General features: G+C 40.0%; 2 protein-coding genes across 2 annotated transcripts; both read right to left on the bottom strand.

Annotated features, from left to right (window-relative positions):
• Positions 1-1,423: 1,423 nt before the first annotated feature.
• baz1b (bromodomain adjacent to zinc finger domain, 1B) lies at positions 1,424-14,346 on the bottom strand. Its single transcript, XM_077541024.1, has 21 exons — positions 13,611-14,346; positions 12,721-12,837; positions 11,251-11,395; positions 10,861-11,053; positions 10,507-10,628; positions 10,164-10,361; positions 9,902-10,087; positions 8,491-9,799; positions 8,234-8,383; positions 7,999-8,137; positions 7,772-7,905; positions 7,523-7,634; positions 7,324-7,422; positions 6,511-6,688; positions 6,116-6,298; positions 5,521-5,668; positions 5,240-5,387; positions 5,038-5,156; positions 3,896-4,026; positions 3,683-3,789; positions 1,424-3,588 (listed from the first exon to the last, which is right to left on the bottom strand). The coding sequence occupies exons 1-21, from the start codon at positions 13,727-13,729 to the stop codon at positions 2,922-2,924; spliced, it is 4,704 nt and encodes a 1,567-aa protein (XP_077397150.1). The 5' UTR covers positions 13,730-14,346; the 3' UTR covers positions 1,424-2,921.
• Positions 14,347-14,701: 355 nt separating this feature from the next.
• Positions 14,702-17,835, bottom strand: bcl7bb (BAF chromatin remodeling complex subunit BCL7B b). The gene is made up of 6 exons (XM_077541023.1): positions 17,653-17,835; positions 17,154-17,229; positions 16,983-17,070; positions 16,741-16,899; positions 16,515-16,618; positions 14,702-16,417 (listed from the first exon to the last, which is right to left on the bottom strand). Exons 1-6 carry the CDS (start codon positions 17,763-17,765, stop codon positions 16,346-16,348), a joined length of 612 nt encoding a protein of 203 aa, XP_077397149.1. The 5' UTR covers positions 17,766-17,835; the 3' UTR covers positions 14,702-16,345.
• Between the last annotated feature and the right edge of the window lie 1,969 nt (positions 17,836-19,804).

The raw sequence follows: 19,804 nt of genomic DNA, 5'->3' as shown, positions 1-19,804 counted from the left end.
CGAATCGATTTTTTTTTTAACACCCCTAATGGATTTATTAACCAAATAGGGTAAACTTGAACTGAATCATAGCAGATAAGAACTTTGTGACGTCTGCTGCCGGAAGCCACAGAGATAAGAGATGCCTGCAAGCTGAGGTTAAATTGGACTTGAGTATGAATGTGCTTAGTTAATTCTGAACACATCCCCAGTTATAACGGCTGTGCGCACTTGCTTATTTTTACTTCCCCTCTGTAAAAGATTTTTATTTTCAGTTGCGTTGTACAGGTTGTATGTCACATGATATTTTGGTCTTATTTATCATTTAAACAAAGGGCATGGGAGTGTAGATATTTTACATCCACTGTAGACACCAAGCAGCCACAACAATAGATGACAGATGTCATATTTTTATGAATTAATCAATTTCTTTATTATTATTGTAGCTGTGTAGCTTGGTGCTTGACCAAGTCAGTCTATCATACCTTCGGTCAATTAAAATGAGCCATTATCTTTGAAAATACATTTTTTTATACCATGGTTGTATTGAATTTTAGAGTGGGCATGTGGTCATACTGTTGTGGCCAGTCGTGTACTTTATGCTGTGTATCTATTATACACAAAATATAAGAAGCTAGATTGGACTTCAATACATTTGGCATCATGCCTGGCAAGCCAACACACACTTGTTCCTCTCCAGTCGCACCCCCGTGACTGACTTTGACCTCAGGTAAATATTTGCTGGGTGACTTGCCCCTCCACAACCGCTCACCCCACTTGTCAGTTTGTGCAGAGTTCAAAGGTCAATCTGAGCACAACCTGTTTTTTTTTTCTTTCTCTCTCTGTAAAGAGAAACCTGAAAACTGCACTCATTGCTGTCCATGCCTTCCAATGAATTGGAACATGTCAACGGTTGTTCTTTAACAAATTACACAGACTGAATTTTGGACCTCACTAATTGATAATCACATTTAAACAGTTGCGTGTGCCTTGTCCACTATTAGGATTCAAACCGAAGCAAAATTACTGAAATTAAGTTCAGTCAAGTGAAAATGATTTTTTTGGGAGGCTTCATCTCCATTCGGTCTTCACCATAGAAAGGAACTTGATTGAAATCTGGTTTTCGAGGGATGAAGCCGCATCACCCATTAGGTCAATTTCCAAGAATTTCCCTTTCACTCATCCTTTGCAGCATATTCACCTGTTAACAAATACAGATGGCTTGCTGACTCAAAGTTTCATTAATTATAGCTGGACGCATGTCCAAAGTGTCATCTTCTCCTAAAAAAAAAAAGTTAACATGCACAAAGCCACATTAACATATATGGTAACTTCTTTCATCTTGCTGAAATAATCATTAATATGCTCCCACTATAAGCAGCAATTGACAAATGATTTGGCAAAAAGTATAACCAGAATGGGAACTATACAAAACAAGGACAACTCTTGCTCATAAGCCTTTATTGGAAAACCTTTACACATAATTACTCCTTAAACCTGCCTAAACTATAAATATACATAGAAAAGGGGTGTGTAAAATACAGTCAAGTCTCATCTTGAGAAGGGCAGTCCAATTTCACTCATTGGTTGTGGAGTAAAGCAGAAACTAACATCCAAACATTAAGGCATGAGAAAAGAACACGACAAATACTTTACAGAATGAACATAGGCGGGTTACAGACCAGCATCTAGTCTGGTCATGTGACAGAAAACCTACACAGGAAAATATTCAAGTGATGTGAGACAGTTTTCCTTCCCTGTATGACGTTAAGAACAAAAAGTGGCTACAAAGGTCTGCCCAAAGCAGATCTGTCACTGAGTCCGGTAGAAAATAGGAGAGGAGCGCCACCTGGTGACTCAGTGAAGACATCCACCGAGGAGCTGCTTTTTGATTGTAAATCGTTGTTGAGGTGTTCTTTACAAAAACCGCACGACAAAATCGGCCATTTTTACCAGGATAAATGAGTTTAAAAAAAAAAAAAAAAAAAAAAAGTTCTCTGTACAAGTAGAGGCGCCCTGATTTAACATTTATGCAGACGTGACTTACAAAACCCAAATGAAATGTGCAAAAAATATTAACTCTTCAAAAATACCCATATTGATAAACAGTTATTGTTGTACAAATGTTTATGCACATAACTTTAACAAAGTGGTCCTGCAGCTGCTGGTTTGTTTGGTACAATTTACACAAAGTAGTGCACTTGACAGAACCTTGAGGTACCGCTTTGTTTAAAGTGGCAGGCCACTATAGAACAAAAGATCCAAATGATGACACGTATTGGTCAGGTTGCTGGTTCAATACTCTCAGTATGGCAGTAATGGACAACACAGCATGTGACCAGAGGGTCTGACAACTGAAGAAACCAAGTTTACTGTACAAAACTTGCATTTGACAGGGGCCTCCTGCAGATATACCTACAATTTTGTCATCCGTCACATTGTACATTATTTAAAGTGTTCATGGTATGCATAGGGGGTCTTAGCTGCATGAACACCTAACATGGTACTCTTAGTCGTCTCCCCTTGTTTGGAGCGGGAGAGGGGGGGGGGGGGGGGGGGGGGGGGGGGGAATAGGTGCACCACTGACAAGCCCCGAGAATGTGACAAGGCTTCATGTGCTTCTCTTCTCACATCAAGTCCGGCCTGATTACGTTCCAGCGGTATTTGAGAGGAACGCACGCATAAAAAAAAAAATGTTGAAGGGCTGTGAGGACCTCTCTAAATGAATGTCCTTTTTTTTTTCCCAAAAAAAGGCAAAGAAAAGATAAAACACACCAATAAATGTATGTTACAAATATAAATCCTTTTTTGAAAAATATGAACAGAAATTCAATAAGACAAAGAGTCATTGTGTGAGGTTTGATTCCCTGCTGGCTGATGGAAAAGGAGTCTGATCACTTTGACAAGAACGAAGAAATCAAAGGATGACAACATCAAAAGCTTCATGAGTGTTTCTGTCTCTTGGAATGTCGCTGCCGGCCTGGCCTTTCGTCATCGCTGCTCTCACCATCGGTCTCCGTCCGGCCCCGCCGCTGCCGAGTTCTACGAGTGTCGCGCTCACTGTCGCAATCCTGCTCCCTGTAATCCTTCCCGGCTGCTTTGGAAGCGGTCCTCTTACTTCTCCGCTTGCCGCTGTCCTCTTCCTCCTCACTCTCCTCATCATGTGCTCCCCGTCTGTTTCTGCTTTTCTTTGCGTTTGACTTGCCATTCTGAATTCTTTTCCGTGGCGGTGTCTGATTTTCCTCCTCCTCCTCTTCTTCTTCTTCCTCGTCCTCCTCCTCTTCTTCTTCTTCTTCTTCATCCTCCTCTGACGAGGCAGGCGCTCGACTGACTCGCTTGCGTGAGCGTCGCCGCAAGTAGCCGAGGCCGGGTAGCATCTTCTGGAGCAGCTCCATGAAGACTGTCTCTGTCTTCGTCATGCAGGAGAGCACGGTGCTGCCCTGCTCATTATACTCCTCAGCATTGGAGAAGACCAGCTTCATGTCCTCCAAGAAGTCGCTGGCGTGGCGATACGAGCCTTGGCTGAACTTGCTTTGCATGGTCTGGAAATCCATGGGCTGCGAAATGATGTCCAGATAATCCTCTGCTTCCTCTGTGGACACGGGTTCCCTGAGGGGAGTAAGAGCATTCAAGATTACACACAGCAAGGTCGGTATGAAGTCTCCATTATTGCCTTTTATTGAATCTAATAATGTCCACTTACCTGAAGGGCCAGCTGTATCGGAACTTAGTCACTTTTTTAAGGATTTCCTCACACTTCTCCAGCTCCAGTGTTTGTCTGCGCACTCCTGTCTGGGAGCTCTTACGCACCTTCAGAAATTACACATCAGCAACATTTTTAGAACGTCACACCAATATTTTGACTGTGTCTACAATTCAGGTGAAAGTGAGTATTAGAATTGATCTGCTTTCGCACCAATTCATCGATGTCAGCAGGGTGACTGGGGCCAGTCCTCTGCTTGCCACTCTGACTAGTAGAGGACGATTTCTTCTTGTGTTTACTTTTCTGCACGGCTGAAGACTGCTTAGCTTTTTTTCTTGGCCTCACTGTCAAACAAAAATAAGAGGCAATTATGACATGAAACACTATTGAGAAAATGATGCAGATAATTAAAAACTGCAGAGATGTAATCTCTTTGACTATGCCATGTAAATAGTTGCTTGATATTAGGATGGAAAAAAAAACATCTTAGTTCACTGTGAAATAGAGGAGGAGGGCAAGGAGACTGTGTGCCACTCAATGTTGTCTCTCCTAACTTTTACTCCAAAAAAAATAAATAAATAAAAAAATATATAAAAAAATAATTCACAAAACTTATTTTTTGGTGCTGGGGGATGTTTTGCAACTCTACGGAAACAGATTCAATTGACAATCCAGCTCTGTACAGCGCAACATGGCAGGGAAAAAAGTACTAAGGTAAGGGTTAAAAAAAAATGGCTGCCTTTTTAGTCCACTCAGTTTTAGGGATGTAACGATATCACGAATATCGTGATATCGCGAGATTAAAACTGCCACAATATATCATCATCATCATCATCATGTCACGATGTTAAAAGCAGCACATCTGTTTAAAAAAAAGTCAGGCTGTTTTCTATTTGTGCAGTTCTAGCACCCTCTGGTGACTAGTTTTTCTTTTTTTTTTTTTTAAGTGCAGTTTAATTTTCACAAGGCATATTTTGTCCCTTATAATTCAAATCCACACTAATGGTCATATGAAAGGGCACGTAATATGCTTTTGAACAGAGTCAATATGTGGAGGAACTCAATGCGTTTGCATAATAAGTAAGTGCCTCAATATTAGTGTTATTAATGATGTGTTATTAGAGGTTATAGGTTGTTTGTATAAAACCACAGTATTGTGTATTTGGTTTTTTTAGTATGAGCTTTTTTTTTTTTTACATTATTGTGAGCTTTTTTTGTATCGCCAACCTCCCCACAATATCGTGATAGTTATTGTATCGTGACCTTCATATCATATCGTGACGTTTGGATATCGTTACATCCCTCCTCAGTTTGGAACAAAGCGAAGATAAAGTGTTTCTCTTTGCGATACTCACAGCTGTGGCCCATGGCCTTGTATTCAGACTCTTCCTCATCATCTTCCTCACCATCAGAGTCTTCCTCTTCAGATTCCTCCTCATCCTCATCTTCTTCATCGCTGTCTTGTTTGTAGTTCCTGAAGAACACAACTTTATTGTTGACAATTTCACTGCTGCATTTAAGTGGCACTAGTCACTACTCACTGAAATGAACACTTACCTCGAGCGAGTGCCCCGTCTGGCCACTGTGGGCTGACAGGCCGTGCACAACCACTCGCCTTCGGGAATGCGGTGCAGCACTGGTCTCAGGCAGAAAAGATGGAAGGCCTTGTTGCATTCGTCACAGAGGATAAGTTTCTCATCATCACCTGAGCAGGATTCAAAGTTTTATCTTTTAAATAAGACCACTTTAATAATTGACTCAGTTTTGTAATGTTATGTGCTGCATTGCTAATTTACACTTACAATAAACATTTTTTAAAGACCGGTTATTGTTTTTACCTTTTTTCCGACAAACTTTGCAACGGGCATTCTCTGCAGACATGTCCCACTTTATGCAGGCATCCAACATTCCCAGCAGCACATGCATGCGGGAGAAGGTTTGGGCCTCACGGATAGCTGTCCTCCACTTCTCTATTGCTGTTGCCACCTGAGGAGATGCATTTGAAATAAAATAATGGTTCGACCAGTCCTGGTATTATACTGTACTTGTATCCTGCTTTGTTTTGTTTTCCCGGTTTTAATTGTCTTTTGGCCGAAAAGCGAAAACACTTTTTTTTTTTTTTTTTTTGCCATTTTCCACAGCCGAAATTTTGGTGCATTGCTAGTTAATATGTGCAAAATGTAATTCACAGTCATTATATAAATTTTGATGTAAAATGTATATTCAGCCCCGTGTGTGTGTCGGTGCATACTGACTGCTGTTTTTTTTTGTGGCATCATATGAGCCTGACTTATTGTAGGGTAGTACAACAACAAACAGCAGTACAAGACAATGCTCGTGCCAGGTGTTGACACTTGACAACTACAGCCAGGTTCAGTCAATTGGGGAGTGTTCTAATCCATACTCATATTTTTCTTCCTTCTTTTCACTCACCTTGGCCTCCTCTGCCATTTTCTTTTCCTCATCCACCTCTTCAACTTTGTTCTCTTCCCCGCCAGACTTTTTCTTTATTTTCTGCTTGGGAGCCATGAATCCTTGCAAGAACTTCTTAATCACACATGCCTGAATGCTGATGATCGACTCGCCTAATTCTTTCAAGTTATCAATTTTTTCCAGCTGTGTACAGATAATGAAATAGACAGACAAATCGATAACAGGCAGTTTGTGCAAAATTTGACAACCACAACGAAAACAAATTCATTTTCCATTAGAGTTGAAATATGGAGTGTTGCACTAAATTAGAAAAACGACAGCACACAGTTATGTCAGTCTTCAGTAAAAGCCAGTGCAAACTGTTGCAGGTTACAAGACACAGATAGCCTGCTCACCTGATCTTCTATGTCCATGTCATCATCAAAGTATCCCAAGCCACCCTTTAGGAGGCGTGAGGCGATTTCCTGAATATCACCTTGTAGAAATTTCAGAAGATCTGTGTCCTCATCAGGGACTCCGAGACCAACTTTGTCCTTTGGGGTTAAATTGATGGAGTGTAGGATGTCCTGGTAACTGTAAAAGAACAAGTGAAACATATTTACTTTTAATTGTTGTTACTTTTCCGTTACGATCTAAAATGGTAAATGGCATGAACTTATATAGAAATTAGGGATATAAATGGGCCAAGGCAGAGACAAACAAAACAGAAATAAAATATGTAACTATTAGGGGTGTGAATTGCCTAGTACCTGACGATTCGATTCGTATCACGATTCATAGGTCACGATTCGATTCAATACCGATTAATCCCGATATGAATTTATAAGTCGATTGTTGCGATTTTTTTAAATCAAATTTAGAAAATACTAATCAATAAACTTGTACAGTGTAAGATTTGTATGAAAATGTATTTATTTATCTGAAACTTCAGTCTTATACAGGTTGTAATCTGTTTCATGTTTGAACAGCATTGAAATAAAATATTGAGGCTTAATGTTCCATTCATATAACATTATTTCATGCTTAAGGTGTGAACCCTAAGACGTTTTGGTGAATATTTTTCTATCAAAAATTGATGTTTAAAAATCCGATTCGGCCGCCTATTGAATCAATTCAAGAATTGCGCAATGTAATATCGCGATATATTGCCGAATCGATTTTTTTTAACACCCCTAGTAACTATCCATCTTGAGCATTCATTTGTTCACCTGCTTTCTATCTTTGCCTTCAGTTCACTTTCTCTTACTCCATGAGGATGAAGACTGTCCACCAATTCCTCTAGTTCAGCAGGAGTGTCGCATATGAACCTGGCAATATTAGGAGATTACTAAGCACATCTGGCTGTGCAAACAATGTAAAAATACTCAAACCAAAAGGCAAAAAGAAAGTTAAATGTAAAACACGAACCAGAGATTCTGCCCCTGCTTCGGACATGTAGTTTCTATACAGACGTCTGTTGTTGCCCCCAGCAGGGCTCCGTCATTATTAGTACCATCAGTACTTCCATTATCATCTGCATCTACAAAAACATTTTGATCAAATAAGTTTTATAATCTCAAAACATTTTATCTAATTCTCATTGGAAAAATAACATGAACACTTGCACATACTTATGACTAGAAAAATGTTTTCTTTTTTGTGTCACAGCAATCTTACCATCATCTTCATCGTCCACATCAGGCTCAGTTGCTTTTTCCTCAAGAGGAGGTGTGCAGCTGTAGTCTATACTGTCATGCACCCATCCTTTCTCGATGTACAGCCCAGGGATAACATCAGAGAAAAACCAATATCTGGACAATCAACCATGTATTAATCTTTTTGCCTTTTTATTTTTTCAGTTAATTGACACTCCTTTATTTTATGGTTAGAACAATTTCACTGACCTGTTATGATTTCTGTCTGTACCCAAAGGAGTTCTACGCAGGACCAGTTTGGCTTTTGTTATACCCTCTTGAAAATTCTTTTCCACAGTCACTCTTTGTCTGCGTAGTCGTTCTTCTTCAGCTGCTACTTCCATGCGTTCTATGGGATAATAATTTAGAAACAAATAAGTCCCCAAAGTCAATCATGATTGCCTACTTGACTGATTCAAAGGGAATCAAGGAAAGCAAGAAGCACCTTTGTTCTGTTTGTCCAACTCCTCTCTTTCTCTCTTGGCCTGCATACTCATCAGCTGCCTGCTCTTTACGGAGCTGATCAAGTCCACCAGCTCTACTTTTACTTCTTTCTTGATCCCCTTCTTTGGATCTTCCTTTTTTTTCTTCTCATCTGTAGCCATGAAAAAATACATTGTGATGTTTCATAAGCAATACCAATATTTTCACTGAATGCACAAAAAATAAACAAGATACATTTTAGAATAATTTACAAATTACCTTTGCCCTCAACCTCTTTTTGCTTCTTCTTCTCGGCCTTCTTGCGATTGACCTCTTTCAGCATTGCGACGCGCTCCTTCCACAGTTCAGCGGTTCGTTGCTGCATGCCATCGACATGGTCTTCCACCGAGTAGGTCATGAGAATGCGGTGGCACAGTGCTACCAGCAGGCTGACTTTTTCTTCTGGGTCAAGCTCAAAAACCTCGACAGTTTCAAGCTTCTCCAGGAACTCGCTGGTCACCACATCATCGAAGCCACTCATGGCCAGGTCCACAGACCCCTGAACACTCTCCTCACCTTGCGCATCAAAAGGACGCAAACACAGCCTGGCCAGCTCTGATACAGAGTGCAAAGTAAGGGGGATCTCAGATAAGGGGATATCAAGCTCACTGTAGCCCTCTGCGAGTTCATCTTGCAGCAGCGTTTGAAGTAGCACCATCAGCACACGGTTCAGGTAGTGGAAACCCGAGCGCACTCCGGCCAACGATTCCATCAGAGCAGTAGATGTGATGGGATATTTGTCATCTGGCATTAGCAGGCCGGCGTAGCAGTGAAGGAATTCCACAACCATAGCAACATCCCCAAACAGGGTGTTGGGCAGCCCCTCAGGCATGTCAACAAGCTTAAATGTCGGCAAAGCCTTGCCGCCTTTGATTTCCTGGTCCTCGTATCTGCGCGACTGCTCAAGACGGAGTTGCATCTCCTTCTCGCGACGTTCTTTGGCTTTTTCTCGAAGTTTTTCTTTGAGATCATTACGCCGCTTCTTCATTTCTTCTTGCTTCTCCTCTTCGCTCATGGCCGCCCAGCGTCTCTTTTGCTCTAATCTCTCCCAGCGTTTCTCAACCAGCTCTTTCAGCTCATCGGGTAGTCTGTCACGGTCATCTGGTGACAAGGCCTTTGCAGCCTTTGAGAGGAGGACAGACAGGAAATTCTTTTTGTCCTCTTTGCCCTTGTTCTCCTTATAGTAACGAAGAAGGTGGAGAGCCATTGGATGTAACGGCTTCCCTAGTTTGGGTGTGCCTGTGCTACTACTGCGGGCTCGTTTTTTGGGGCTGCTTGCAGCAGGGCTCTTAGCGAGATGCAGCAGGGTCATCTGCTTCATCTTTGGTGACTTGGCACTTGCTTTTGCATCTTTTCTATAAGCTTTCAGAATATTCTTATCACCATTTTTTCCAGGTGTCTTTCCATCCTTCTTGTCGCCAGATTTTTTAACAGATTTTGCACTGGAAAGACCTGAGCTTGTACCTTCGCCTTTCTTCGGTGTTCCAGAGTTCTTTACTTTTAATGGCGAACCATTCATTTTTATTTTCTATGTGGGGGTGGGGGGAAAGACACAAGTCCATTAAACTTTAAAAACAGCACAACTATCTGATTACACAGTATCAATGTTTGCATGCAACTGATCTTTTACCTGCACATGGCCCCAGATGGTAGGGCTAAGAGGCTTCCCGAGGGCATCTTTCTTGCTTTTTCCTTTCTTCTCCCCTTTTTCATTTCCCAAGGTTTCTCCTGGCGTACCAGGTATCTTCTGCCTCTTTCTAGCTTTACCTTCAGAAGTCAAACTCTTGCGCTTGGCAGAAGGATTTTCAGCTAAAAACTTTAGTTAAACAAGAGTGTGAGCTGATATCATTCACAATCATAACCATATAAAGAAGAAATGACCAGTGCCATACCTTATGTGGGTCGAGAAGAAAGTCACTGAATTTACTGGGCAGATTAAACTTTTTCACTAATTCATCTTCAACCACCCAAGGTGCACTCTCGCCCAGGCCCAGCCTCTGTGCATAGTGTCTGATGAAGTAACGGATGATCTCTTTGGTTGGCGGGCGCTCTGTTCTGAAAAGACTATCTGCTGGTACATCACTGATTACCTGTGGGACAGGTCAGAAAGGTTTGTATTCATTTAGTGTTTAAGTATGCAACAAAACATTTTAAATACCACATAAATTTGAGTCAATTATTGCATAGTTAAAACAAATCTCAAGAAAAAAAAACAACAACAACAAACACACAAACCTTGTCCTCACTGACGAGCTTGACGTCGTACTTATGAGGAAGGAACTTGGGAATTACCCACTTCTTCTTTTCTTCTTTCATGGCAGTGGGAAGTTTTCTTGGTGAACGCCGTGCTCTGTCACCTGAAAAAGAAGAAAACAATTCCAGTGACATTTAAAGCGGCAAGTATTAACATAAAACCACCTGTATATCATGCACTGCAATTCTTGGATGTGGATGTAATACCACACATTAATTTACTACAATCACTTTTTTTACACACTGAACGCAGCGGAATACATCTAAAAAGCAATGCTTTTCAATGAACCAAAAAATAAAAAATAAAAAATAAAAGATGTTATTGCACAAACTTACTGAGACTCTCTCTCCTGCTCTCCTCCTCCCTGTGCGCAGGTTCTTTCCTCTGGTTTTCTTGACTGGCATTTTCTTTGTCACTGGATGGAGAATCACAGGCACCATCAAGCTTCTTTTCTCCAGCTTCACCCTCAGGGTTCTCAAGGGGATGAGTCTTTACCACCTTCACTCGTAAACTTTTGTCTTGGCTCACCTGAATTAAAATGTTTGAGATTATCTTGTGTTATGGAAAATAACATACGATACAACAAATATCAAGATTTTGATCACACATCTCTTTATTGAATTTAAACGGAAGCATTAAATAGTAATTAAGCATAGAATACTAACCAATGCTTAAGAGGTAATAGCTTACAAAATAGACAAGAAATAACTGCAGATTAAACTGACCGTGAAGTCACACTCTTCACCAACAGCATACTTTGTGAGGATTTCTACCCAGGCCATTTCAACCAGCTTGTCTAAAGACACTGTGTTGTGGTGGACCATCTCCAAGATGGGCTTCTCAAACCAGTAAGGATATTCCTCTTGAAGCCTGTACAGATACAATAGTACATCCTTTCTGCAGTTAGAAATAAACTTAAAATAAATAAATAAATAAAAGGATATGTACTATTACACACATTACATACATATAAACGGTGCTCTTGAAAAAGCACCATTTATTGAAATATTTTCATAAACACTGTTGATCAACTTATGTGTTTCTATCACATTGTAGGCATTTTTTTTACAACCTTACCCTCAATACTGAATTTGGCCTCTAGGTGGAAGCAAAATGTATTTACAGAAACAATGGAACAGTGTGAAACTGAAATAATTACAGCTTACAAATCATTTTGATGCTATATTGACAGCAAGAGAAAATATATTTAATTTATACTGTGAACCTAGACCACCCTGTATTAGTGTGCAATATCAGAGAACACCCAGGTAATGTTTATACAAACACAATGACATAAGATGCTTCGATGTTTAGCACACTTTCCTCGTCTCAGCGTGACTGCCACATCAGTTTCGTTGGCCCAAAGTTCCTGTTTAATTAAACAAAACGGATTTTAAATATGAAGGATGAGGGGTGGCGGGGTTGTTTTGGTCCCTCGTTTGTAAAAGCAATGCGATTTAATTACAGTACGTTATTCTGAACATCGCCTAAGTTAAACTATTAATGTATATCCTACATTCGCTGTAGTGGGGTGTCTTTAAACAGCCATAAAACTTAGCAACTTACTTGCCTCTTCTGAAACAAACTATGGCCTTCAACCACCTCAGTCAGTTTTTCAACAAATGCATATACAATAGTCTATTTTTTGCACAATTGGGGGCTTAAAATATATTTTTTAAAAAATACTTCCCAACAATTACGGAAGAAGTCATAACACATCTGCTGCACGTGGTTCTTGTGACAGGGTAGACAGACATACTGTGAATTTTGTCGTTTTTTTTTTTATATTTCCATTTCATTGATTGCAATAATCAATCTTTTCTAAGACCACAGCAGTGTTAAGATGACTCAATCACACGCACATCCTCCAAAATAGAAAGAGGTGGAGTGCCAGCTTTATCCAATCACATCACAGCTGAAAGCCCCATGACCTTCACTAGCCTGGGAGTATGGCTTTGTCTTCACACTTATGAAATACTGCCACAATATTGATTTTAGGATGACAGATAACTGGAGCGTGGATAGGAAGTGAAACACAGCATACAAGTCATTTACATTACGGTTTCATTATGACATCTGCTTGAACAATCCGGATGGATCATATGGGTACTACCACACAGAATGGTACCTTAAAAACAAACAAACAAACAAACAAACAAACAAAAAACAACACACACACAAGAATCAATACTTACAATTCGGTGACTTCTTGTTCCTCCTCCCATGCTTCTTTGTGTGTCAGCTGAATGCTTCCAGTGCTCTTGCACGTCCAGATGCGCTCTTCATACCTCTTCAAGCGGGCCTCATACTCACTATTGACATTTTGTCAAGGACAACCTTTTTATACATAAGCCATTTAGGATTTATGTGGTCACAAAACATATCAGTCAAAATAAAAATAAAGAAGCGCGAACTTCATAAACACTTCAATTAATGTGGGGTTCAATTTATAAACAAATACGATGACAATCCTAAAAGGAACAATTCTGACTTAAGTCTGTCAGACTGACATTGAATTGTCAATAATTGTTTTACCGTGTGAATATTACAAGTGCTCAACTGTAGCATCACTGAGACGGTGCCAAAATCTATTTTAACTGGGAAAGTAACAGTGCAACGTGTGTCCTTCATGCAGGTATTCTTAACCATCTTCAGTCATCATTTCTACGCCTCTCGTGGTAACTTAGGGTTGCAAATCACACTTGAGACTTTGCGTTAACTGATATGAACGGGCGATGGTGACATAACACCGGGTTCGCCATTATCTTTGACACACCATTCACAGAAGCTAAGGAAAAGGGACGCTTTCGGAATATATCCTAAATTGAACTGATAAATCCATCTTTTAGTAATTTGTTGTTTTTAGCAAATGTGTACAGAAGCTAACACCGTTGCCAACAGTGCACGGTGAGCAGCTAAAACGATAGAAAATGTCAGATCATAACAAATTAACATTATACGCAGCTGCGCACATTAGTACACGGGAATGTGTGGCGTAACACCCCCGTCAAGGGACAGATGACCAAAGGCTACGGATGTACGGTTCCAAGTCGATCGGATTATCAGCATCTCGTTTAGAGGATACTCTTTGTTCCTGAAGGCCTCCTTGGTGTGCTCGATGATGTAGACCTCCTCTCCTGGGCCTAGCGGCTCGGCTAACGGCTTAGCTAATGGGTAAGGCTTCCGGCCCAAAAGCGGCGCCATTGTAAATCAAATGGCGGCTGTGCAATAAAATAATACTTTAACACTCTGGTGTAAAATAATATGACGTCAGCTTGTATCCCAGCGCCTGGTAGCATGTATCACGTTTTCACCGGTAGGCCTGGAACTCAACGTGCAGCAGCTAGCGGGCTAGTTATTAGCCAGGTTTGCTATTGCGTTGCAAAACAAAACAGTGTCCCTTCTTCCTCGCCACCTCATCGAATTCCTCTTCTCTGCTTCAGCGGTGACGCCATAGCGGTTCCGAGGGCATCCCCAAACACAGAGAAGCGTTTTATTCTTGTGTCGAGATATTTGGCGAACTTTTATCTTCTCTGTTGACCTGTCAGGATGCAATCCAAGCCGAAGTCAAATTCGCGGCAACAGCCCACAGTCCAGCAGGAGGTCTGGCGCGAAGAACAATTCACTCGGTTAACTCGACTGTACAAGCCGAGGTCTCGGTCGTTCTTCTACTTTCCTACTAGTCCTTCTTCGTTTCACGAAGAAAAAAAAAGCCCAATGTTGGTAGCTCTTGAAAATTATGTCGGGAAGAGGTTAATTCCGTGTCTAAATGGCGGGAGTTTCTCGAACACCGGCACTATTTCGCACACCCTCGACTCGTTTCCCCGGCAGCAAGCGGCGTAACAACACAGCCCCGCCCTCTCTTGGCAGCCATTGGCTCTCTTCGCGAGGCGGCCTCGTCAAACTGGCCTGAAGTGGCGTCCTATTGGCTGCCATTGAATGTCATTGTTAGTCAAGAACAGCCCAACATTTGGAACATTGCAAGGAAAACTTGACGATCATTCTATTATTTTATCACTATCACAAAAACACAATACAGTATTAATCTAACTTTAACTGTTCTTGTGTTAGAAATAAGAATACAATTAAAATACATTTGTTACATAAAATGGCAGCCTCACAAAGCATTCATAAATTCAGTGACTGTCTCAGTGGCTGATTAAGAACAAATTCAAATTAAGTTTAAATTAAAACGTAATGTTTATTATGGTTATTGCATCCATTATAAACAAGTGCAGTATTGAAAATAAATATGATTTTTTTTTTTAAAGAAAGCATTTTAATTTTGTATAGCTAAAAAAAAAAAAATCTGCTCATCCATGGTATCACTATTGTGTCTAAAAGCATAAGCTACACATTTAATTAATTTTCAAACTGTACTGCAATTAAAAACAGCAATACACAATCATTGGTAAATATGCAAAGGCAGATGTCAACAGCATAAAGACACACTTACAGGTATAGGTTCCAAAAAATGTCTTTTACAATATGGAAATGCCAAACACAGCACACTGTCCATACTCATCAGTTTAAAAATATGAACGTTTAGCAGGGAATGTTGCGTTGTCACTTATGGTATTAATGAATATAACAGCTGTAGTATGTACATTCACCGACTACAATATTAGGTGTTGCACAATCTTAACACCAAAAATTCTGTTTTCACAAAGAAAATGCTTCGTTATTGACAGTGCCAAATACATATTTAGCAACTGCTGGTTATAGTGGTTGGAATTTGCAGTGTAAAACTGCACTCATCACAAAGAGGTGTCTCTAATAATATTCTCGTGCAGTTTACATGACCAAGATATCACAATTGCCTTTTTTATGATGGAATTCAGCTGAACACTGCTGCAAACCACAATAATACTGTACTATTATGGTAAATTAATACTGTAAATTTGACATGATGGGTAATATAGGATCTTATCGCACTATAATTATACGCTGAGCCCAGTCAGAGACTGGCTACATTACTTTCGGATTAAACCATAGTCAGCTATTATCTCCTCTCAAACTAACATTTGCATTTTGTGTTTCAGTAAATGGACAGACAAGCAAAACAAAGATGTTGTGAAACTCCTCTACAGAAGTCATTTCATTTTACAACTCCGGCATGTTCAATTCACATCAACAATACAAACACTTACTGGTCTTGAACTATCAAAAATGTGGTCTAACAAAATACCGTAATTTGTGGTTCCTTTTAATCTAACCACTTTTACCTTGAGTGGATCGCTGCATGTATGAGCATAGCTCCTTTGGTGAGAACCAGGCAGATTCCATTTATGCTGTGGGCCAAAAATTTGGAAATTGGGAGTATTTGATGGAGAGATACTTGCCCACTTCCACATAATTATGAAGGTACTCATGCATAAAGCACTAAAACTAAGGGGTGGGACACTGTTGCATAAAATCTTCTTACTTGACAAACAATTTTTGCATATATATGCATTGGCTCTGTGTGCAGGTAACAAGATATGACAGTATACAGAGACTATCTTGTGGTAATTAATATAAGTATATTCAATTTAGAAAAAAGAAAAAAAAACAATATATCTATACATAGATTATAGAAGTACACTGGCCGGTCAAAATTAAAATGTAAAAAAGGATAAAAGTAATTTAAATATTTTTCTTGACTACTAACTGTGGATGGACCTCTGATACAGAACAGATTAGATTGTGCAGGTGTACCAAGTGAAGTGCAAGGTGAGTGCACGTGAAGCAAACAACAGAGCCTTAAAACCTGAATGTTCAACATTTAGCTGAAGTGAAAATAACTGTGGGCAGGTTATGTGTACATCTTCACATAGAAAACTATCTTAAAACGGTATTTTCTCTTGTGCAAATCTTCTTTAAAGGAGGTGCTCCTGATTCATCCAATTCTTCCTGTTGAATGGAAAAAATAGACACTTAACATCACCTTTACATAATGTCAATGAGAAAAATGCTGTTTTTAATCCGCTTGAGGAAAGTGGTATAAAACCTGTGTTTGTATGGCACTTCGTCTGGCACTTCCTGATGACAGAAGATCCTCCTTGATCAGAGTTGGAGGCTCATCTGCTCCATCCTGTCCAGAGTGAACTGGATCTGGATTCATTAGGGGACATAATCGTCATCAATCTGTTTTTTGCGTAATACTAATATATAGATCAAGAAAATCCCAGAAAACAAACATCACTTTCACGTACGTCAAAATGTCATCAACATACCATCCACGCTCTCCTGTCCAAGCATTGGTGGTTGGGAGTCTTCAGTTCGGAGACTGGAAGTATGCGGAGGGCTGACCTGCTGCGAGCTAGAGTTGCTGCTGCTGTTATCCATTTTAGGGTGGTAAACATCAGACAGAAAGCTCTGGTTGCTGTTTTCATCTGGTGTAAAGAGCACATTATTCACTCAGTGTATTAAATAATGTTTGGTCATACTGTACTTCTCATCACACCATGAGACTCACCAGTCAAATCTGGCAAAGAGTTAGTGTTTTCAAGGACCACGTCTTTTAACCCTCTGGTTTCTCCACCAGTAGATTTGGTGCGATAGATCTGATATTAAAAATGACACCAAGTCAAACACACATATAATATATAAAAGGGAATCCTCAAATAATATATAATTGAAACGGCACCTGCTTTGTTTCTGTCACGGGCACCCACTTGAATATGCGCAAGGATGTGTCGCCAACAGTCACCCATTTCTTCTCCCTGGGGATTAAAGTAGTTTGACTATATTTAGACAAAAGCTAACATTGATCTCCTGTAATCGGTTCAATTTGATCCTCGGCAGATATAGATGGCCACGTTTTCTGTGTACTCAGATAAAGCACGTATCTCTAGAATGAATGTCACACTGTCATATACAAATGATCGTGCTTATTATTGTCATTGTAAAACGTCAACTGGATCGAGTCGTAATTAGTTTTGCAGAGCTGCAGCCATATTGACAGCTCCTGGCGGAAAAAAAATCCGACAGCCCCGCCCTTTTTCGCAAACAGGGACACCGATTGGCTACAAGCTATGTCAATTATCTAACTTTCCCGACTGAAGTTAGTTGAGCGACGTAGCAGCTAACGACCGACGGTCCGCTGAAGCATTTCCTCCATATTGTAAACTAGACAGCCGACGTACCATTTGCGAACTTTCTCGATTGCTGCCAGAACCTTTTTAATGTCGTCCTTGGCGCGACTACGGGTCTCAGCGCGGCCTGAACGTCCCGACATCTTGACGCTGATATGAATCATCTAATGATGCATGAAGAAAACTTCAGGCCTTGCCCCCGCTTCGTCTATAATGTGGTAGTCTCGCGAGAATCTCTTATGAACTCTCTCTTTAACACCCTCCCTTTTCTCGCATGTGCCAGTACTGCATTTCACTGTACTGTACGACCCACAATATTTTTGTAGTAAGAATGGATGGATGAATTGAGGCACACATTTATTATCAGAATGCGGCGGTGGTGATGGCGTCACATTTGAGTTCGCGTAGCGCCATAAATAGGTATATTTATTTGTAATATTTATATTACAAATAATTTTCTTGGATTGATATTAGTTTAACACGTGCGATTGAATGGCCCAAAATAAAATTGAAACATATCTCTATTTTTGGAAATACATTTGAAATACATTTTATATTCGTATTATTTCAAAGGAAATGTATTAAAAGAAGTATCACACTGTTTGTTCAACTCCCTATCTTAAAAAAACAAACAAACAAAAAAAACACCAAAATAAATTTCCCTTGACCAAAAACGTACAGAAAGGACAGCCCACATAAAGCAGCTCACATGAAAGAGTTAAAAAGAAAGAACATTTGACAGTGCAAATGTTCAGCTTAAAAGTTAAAAGGAATAAAAGCCACATACAGATTTTGTGCTATCGTTGCTTCTTCCAGCTGGAAAGTGGAGGTAGGCCTACAGTACGTTGTCACATACAGGTGACAACATAGAATACGCTTAAAATAACATTAGATTTTAGAGCATTGGGTATCAACAGCAGGCTTAAGACCGTTATGTGGTATTTTATAGCTATAAACCCTGCAGTCACCCGTTGGGGGGTAGAATCTAGAAGCAGATATACAGAAAATATTCAGCAGATGAAAAATGTAAAAAATAATACTTAAAAATAAAATAAAACAAAAAGACAGACATGCAGGAGCGCCATCTGGTAAGTTAAGTTTATGGCGGCCATACAATTATGTGTATATTGTTTTTTGTTTTTTTTTTTCGTTTAACGTAGTGTATTGTGTCTAGTTATCAGAAACTATTACAATAGTGACATATACGTTCCTCACGTTTTAAATATTAAGTCCACAACTCGGTCTATTTATGACATTGGCATCTCTCTCCTGGTGGGGGTGGTATTGAGCCATGTAGAGTGAACATAGTTACAGACAAATTGACGGACCGCCACTTTAGTTTCAAATCACAACTTTATCTTGTAATTGAAATATGACTCAAGTTGAACTCAACTTTATTTATAAAGAACTTTAAAACAAGCATTGCTGTATACAAAGTGATGTACATGAAACAGAAATCAGTCGTGCAATAAATAATAAGATAAGCCTTGATACTTTGTTCTCTGGGGTGGGATGGGATAAACAATTAAAAAAAAAAAAATGACGGAATGCCATTTAAAACATTGATCAAATTGTTTTCAAATTTTGCTTGCGACAAGGAATACTGTTTGCAAGCATAAAAACGGTTTGTGAGTATCTGGCGAACGTCTTTGCGACTGCTTGTGAGCTTGGGGGCTTCACTCGTGGCCAAAATAGGTCTAGTTCAAGTGGCACGCATCAATAAGCCACCAGAGGGTGCTGCTGCCACTGCACTAAGACAATGCTTTCAGTCTTATTTCATTCCCTCATTTGTTTGCATGGGCACTTTTCAAATTGACGTCATTAATTTTATTCAGACTTTTTCACAAGCCATTTACTCACAAAACATCAAACACATTGGCCAGTGGCGTTCCTATTAGCAACTTGGCAACCTAGGCAGGATTTCTGCAGGTAAGGTCGTGGGAGGAGCAATATATCTGACTGGTGGAAGTTGCGCACACCACTGGCTCCTAATTGGTCAAGGTCAGCAGGTGGGAGGAGAGAGTGGGCTTAGGACAAGTGGGGCAGTTACAAGGAGTACATTAGAAGACATGCAAATGTTTTTGTCGTTTATGCACTTCTACATTTGGTTATGAAGTGGCCATGGACGCTATTGGATGAGACCTGGTTTCACTGCACCATTTGCGGCCACGAAACTCTTCTCAATCTTCAAAGTGCCAAGAAC

This window comes from Festucalex cinctus, chromosome 13 (genome assembly GCF_051991245.1).
Source record: "Festucalex cinctus isolate MCC-2025b chromosome 13, RoL_Fcin_1.0, whole genome shotgun sequence".
NCBI classification, from domain to species: domain Eukaryota; kingdom Metazoa; phylum Chordata; class Actinopteri; order Syngnathiformes; family Syngnathidae; genus Festucalex; species Festucalex cinctus.
This window is presented reverse-complemented; position numbering and strand designations above follow the sequence as displayed.

What these genes read in the sequence shown, in the direction of transcription:
- baz1b (XM_077541024.1), bottom strand. Translation starts at nt 13,729, where the DNA reads ATGGCGCCGCTTTTGGGCCGGAAGCCTTACCCATTAGCTAAGCCGTTA. An exon ending in GTGAAGAGTGTGACTTCACG is followed by an intron (nt 11,054 to 11,250) that starts GTCAGTTTAATC and finishes ATTTTAATTCAG; the next exon opens with GTGAGCCAAGACAAAAGTTT. An exon ending in AGACGGGGCACTCGCTCGAG is followed by an intron (nt 5,157 to 5,239) that starts GTAAGTGTTCAT and finishes TGTGTTCTTCAG; the next exon opens with GAACTACAAACAAGACAGCG.
- bcl7bb (XM_077541023.1), bottom strand. Translation starts at nt 17,765, where the DNA reads ATGATTCATATCAGCGTCAAGATGTCGGGACGTTCAGGCCGCGCTGAG. An exon ending in ATCGAGAAAGTTCGCAAATG is followed by an intron (nt 17,230 to 17,652) that starts GTACGTCGGCTG and finishes TTTAATCCCCAG; the next exon opens with GGAGAAGAAATGGGTGACTG. An exon ending in GAAGTGCCATACAAACACAG is followed by an intron (nt 16,418 to 16,514) that starts GTTTTATACCAC and finishes TCCATTCAACAG; the next exon opens with GAAGAATTGGATGAATCAGG.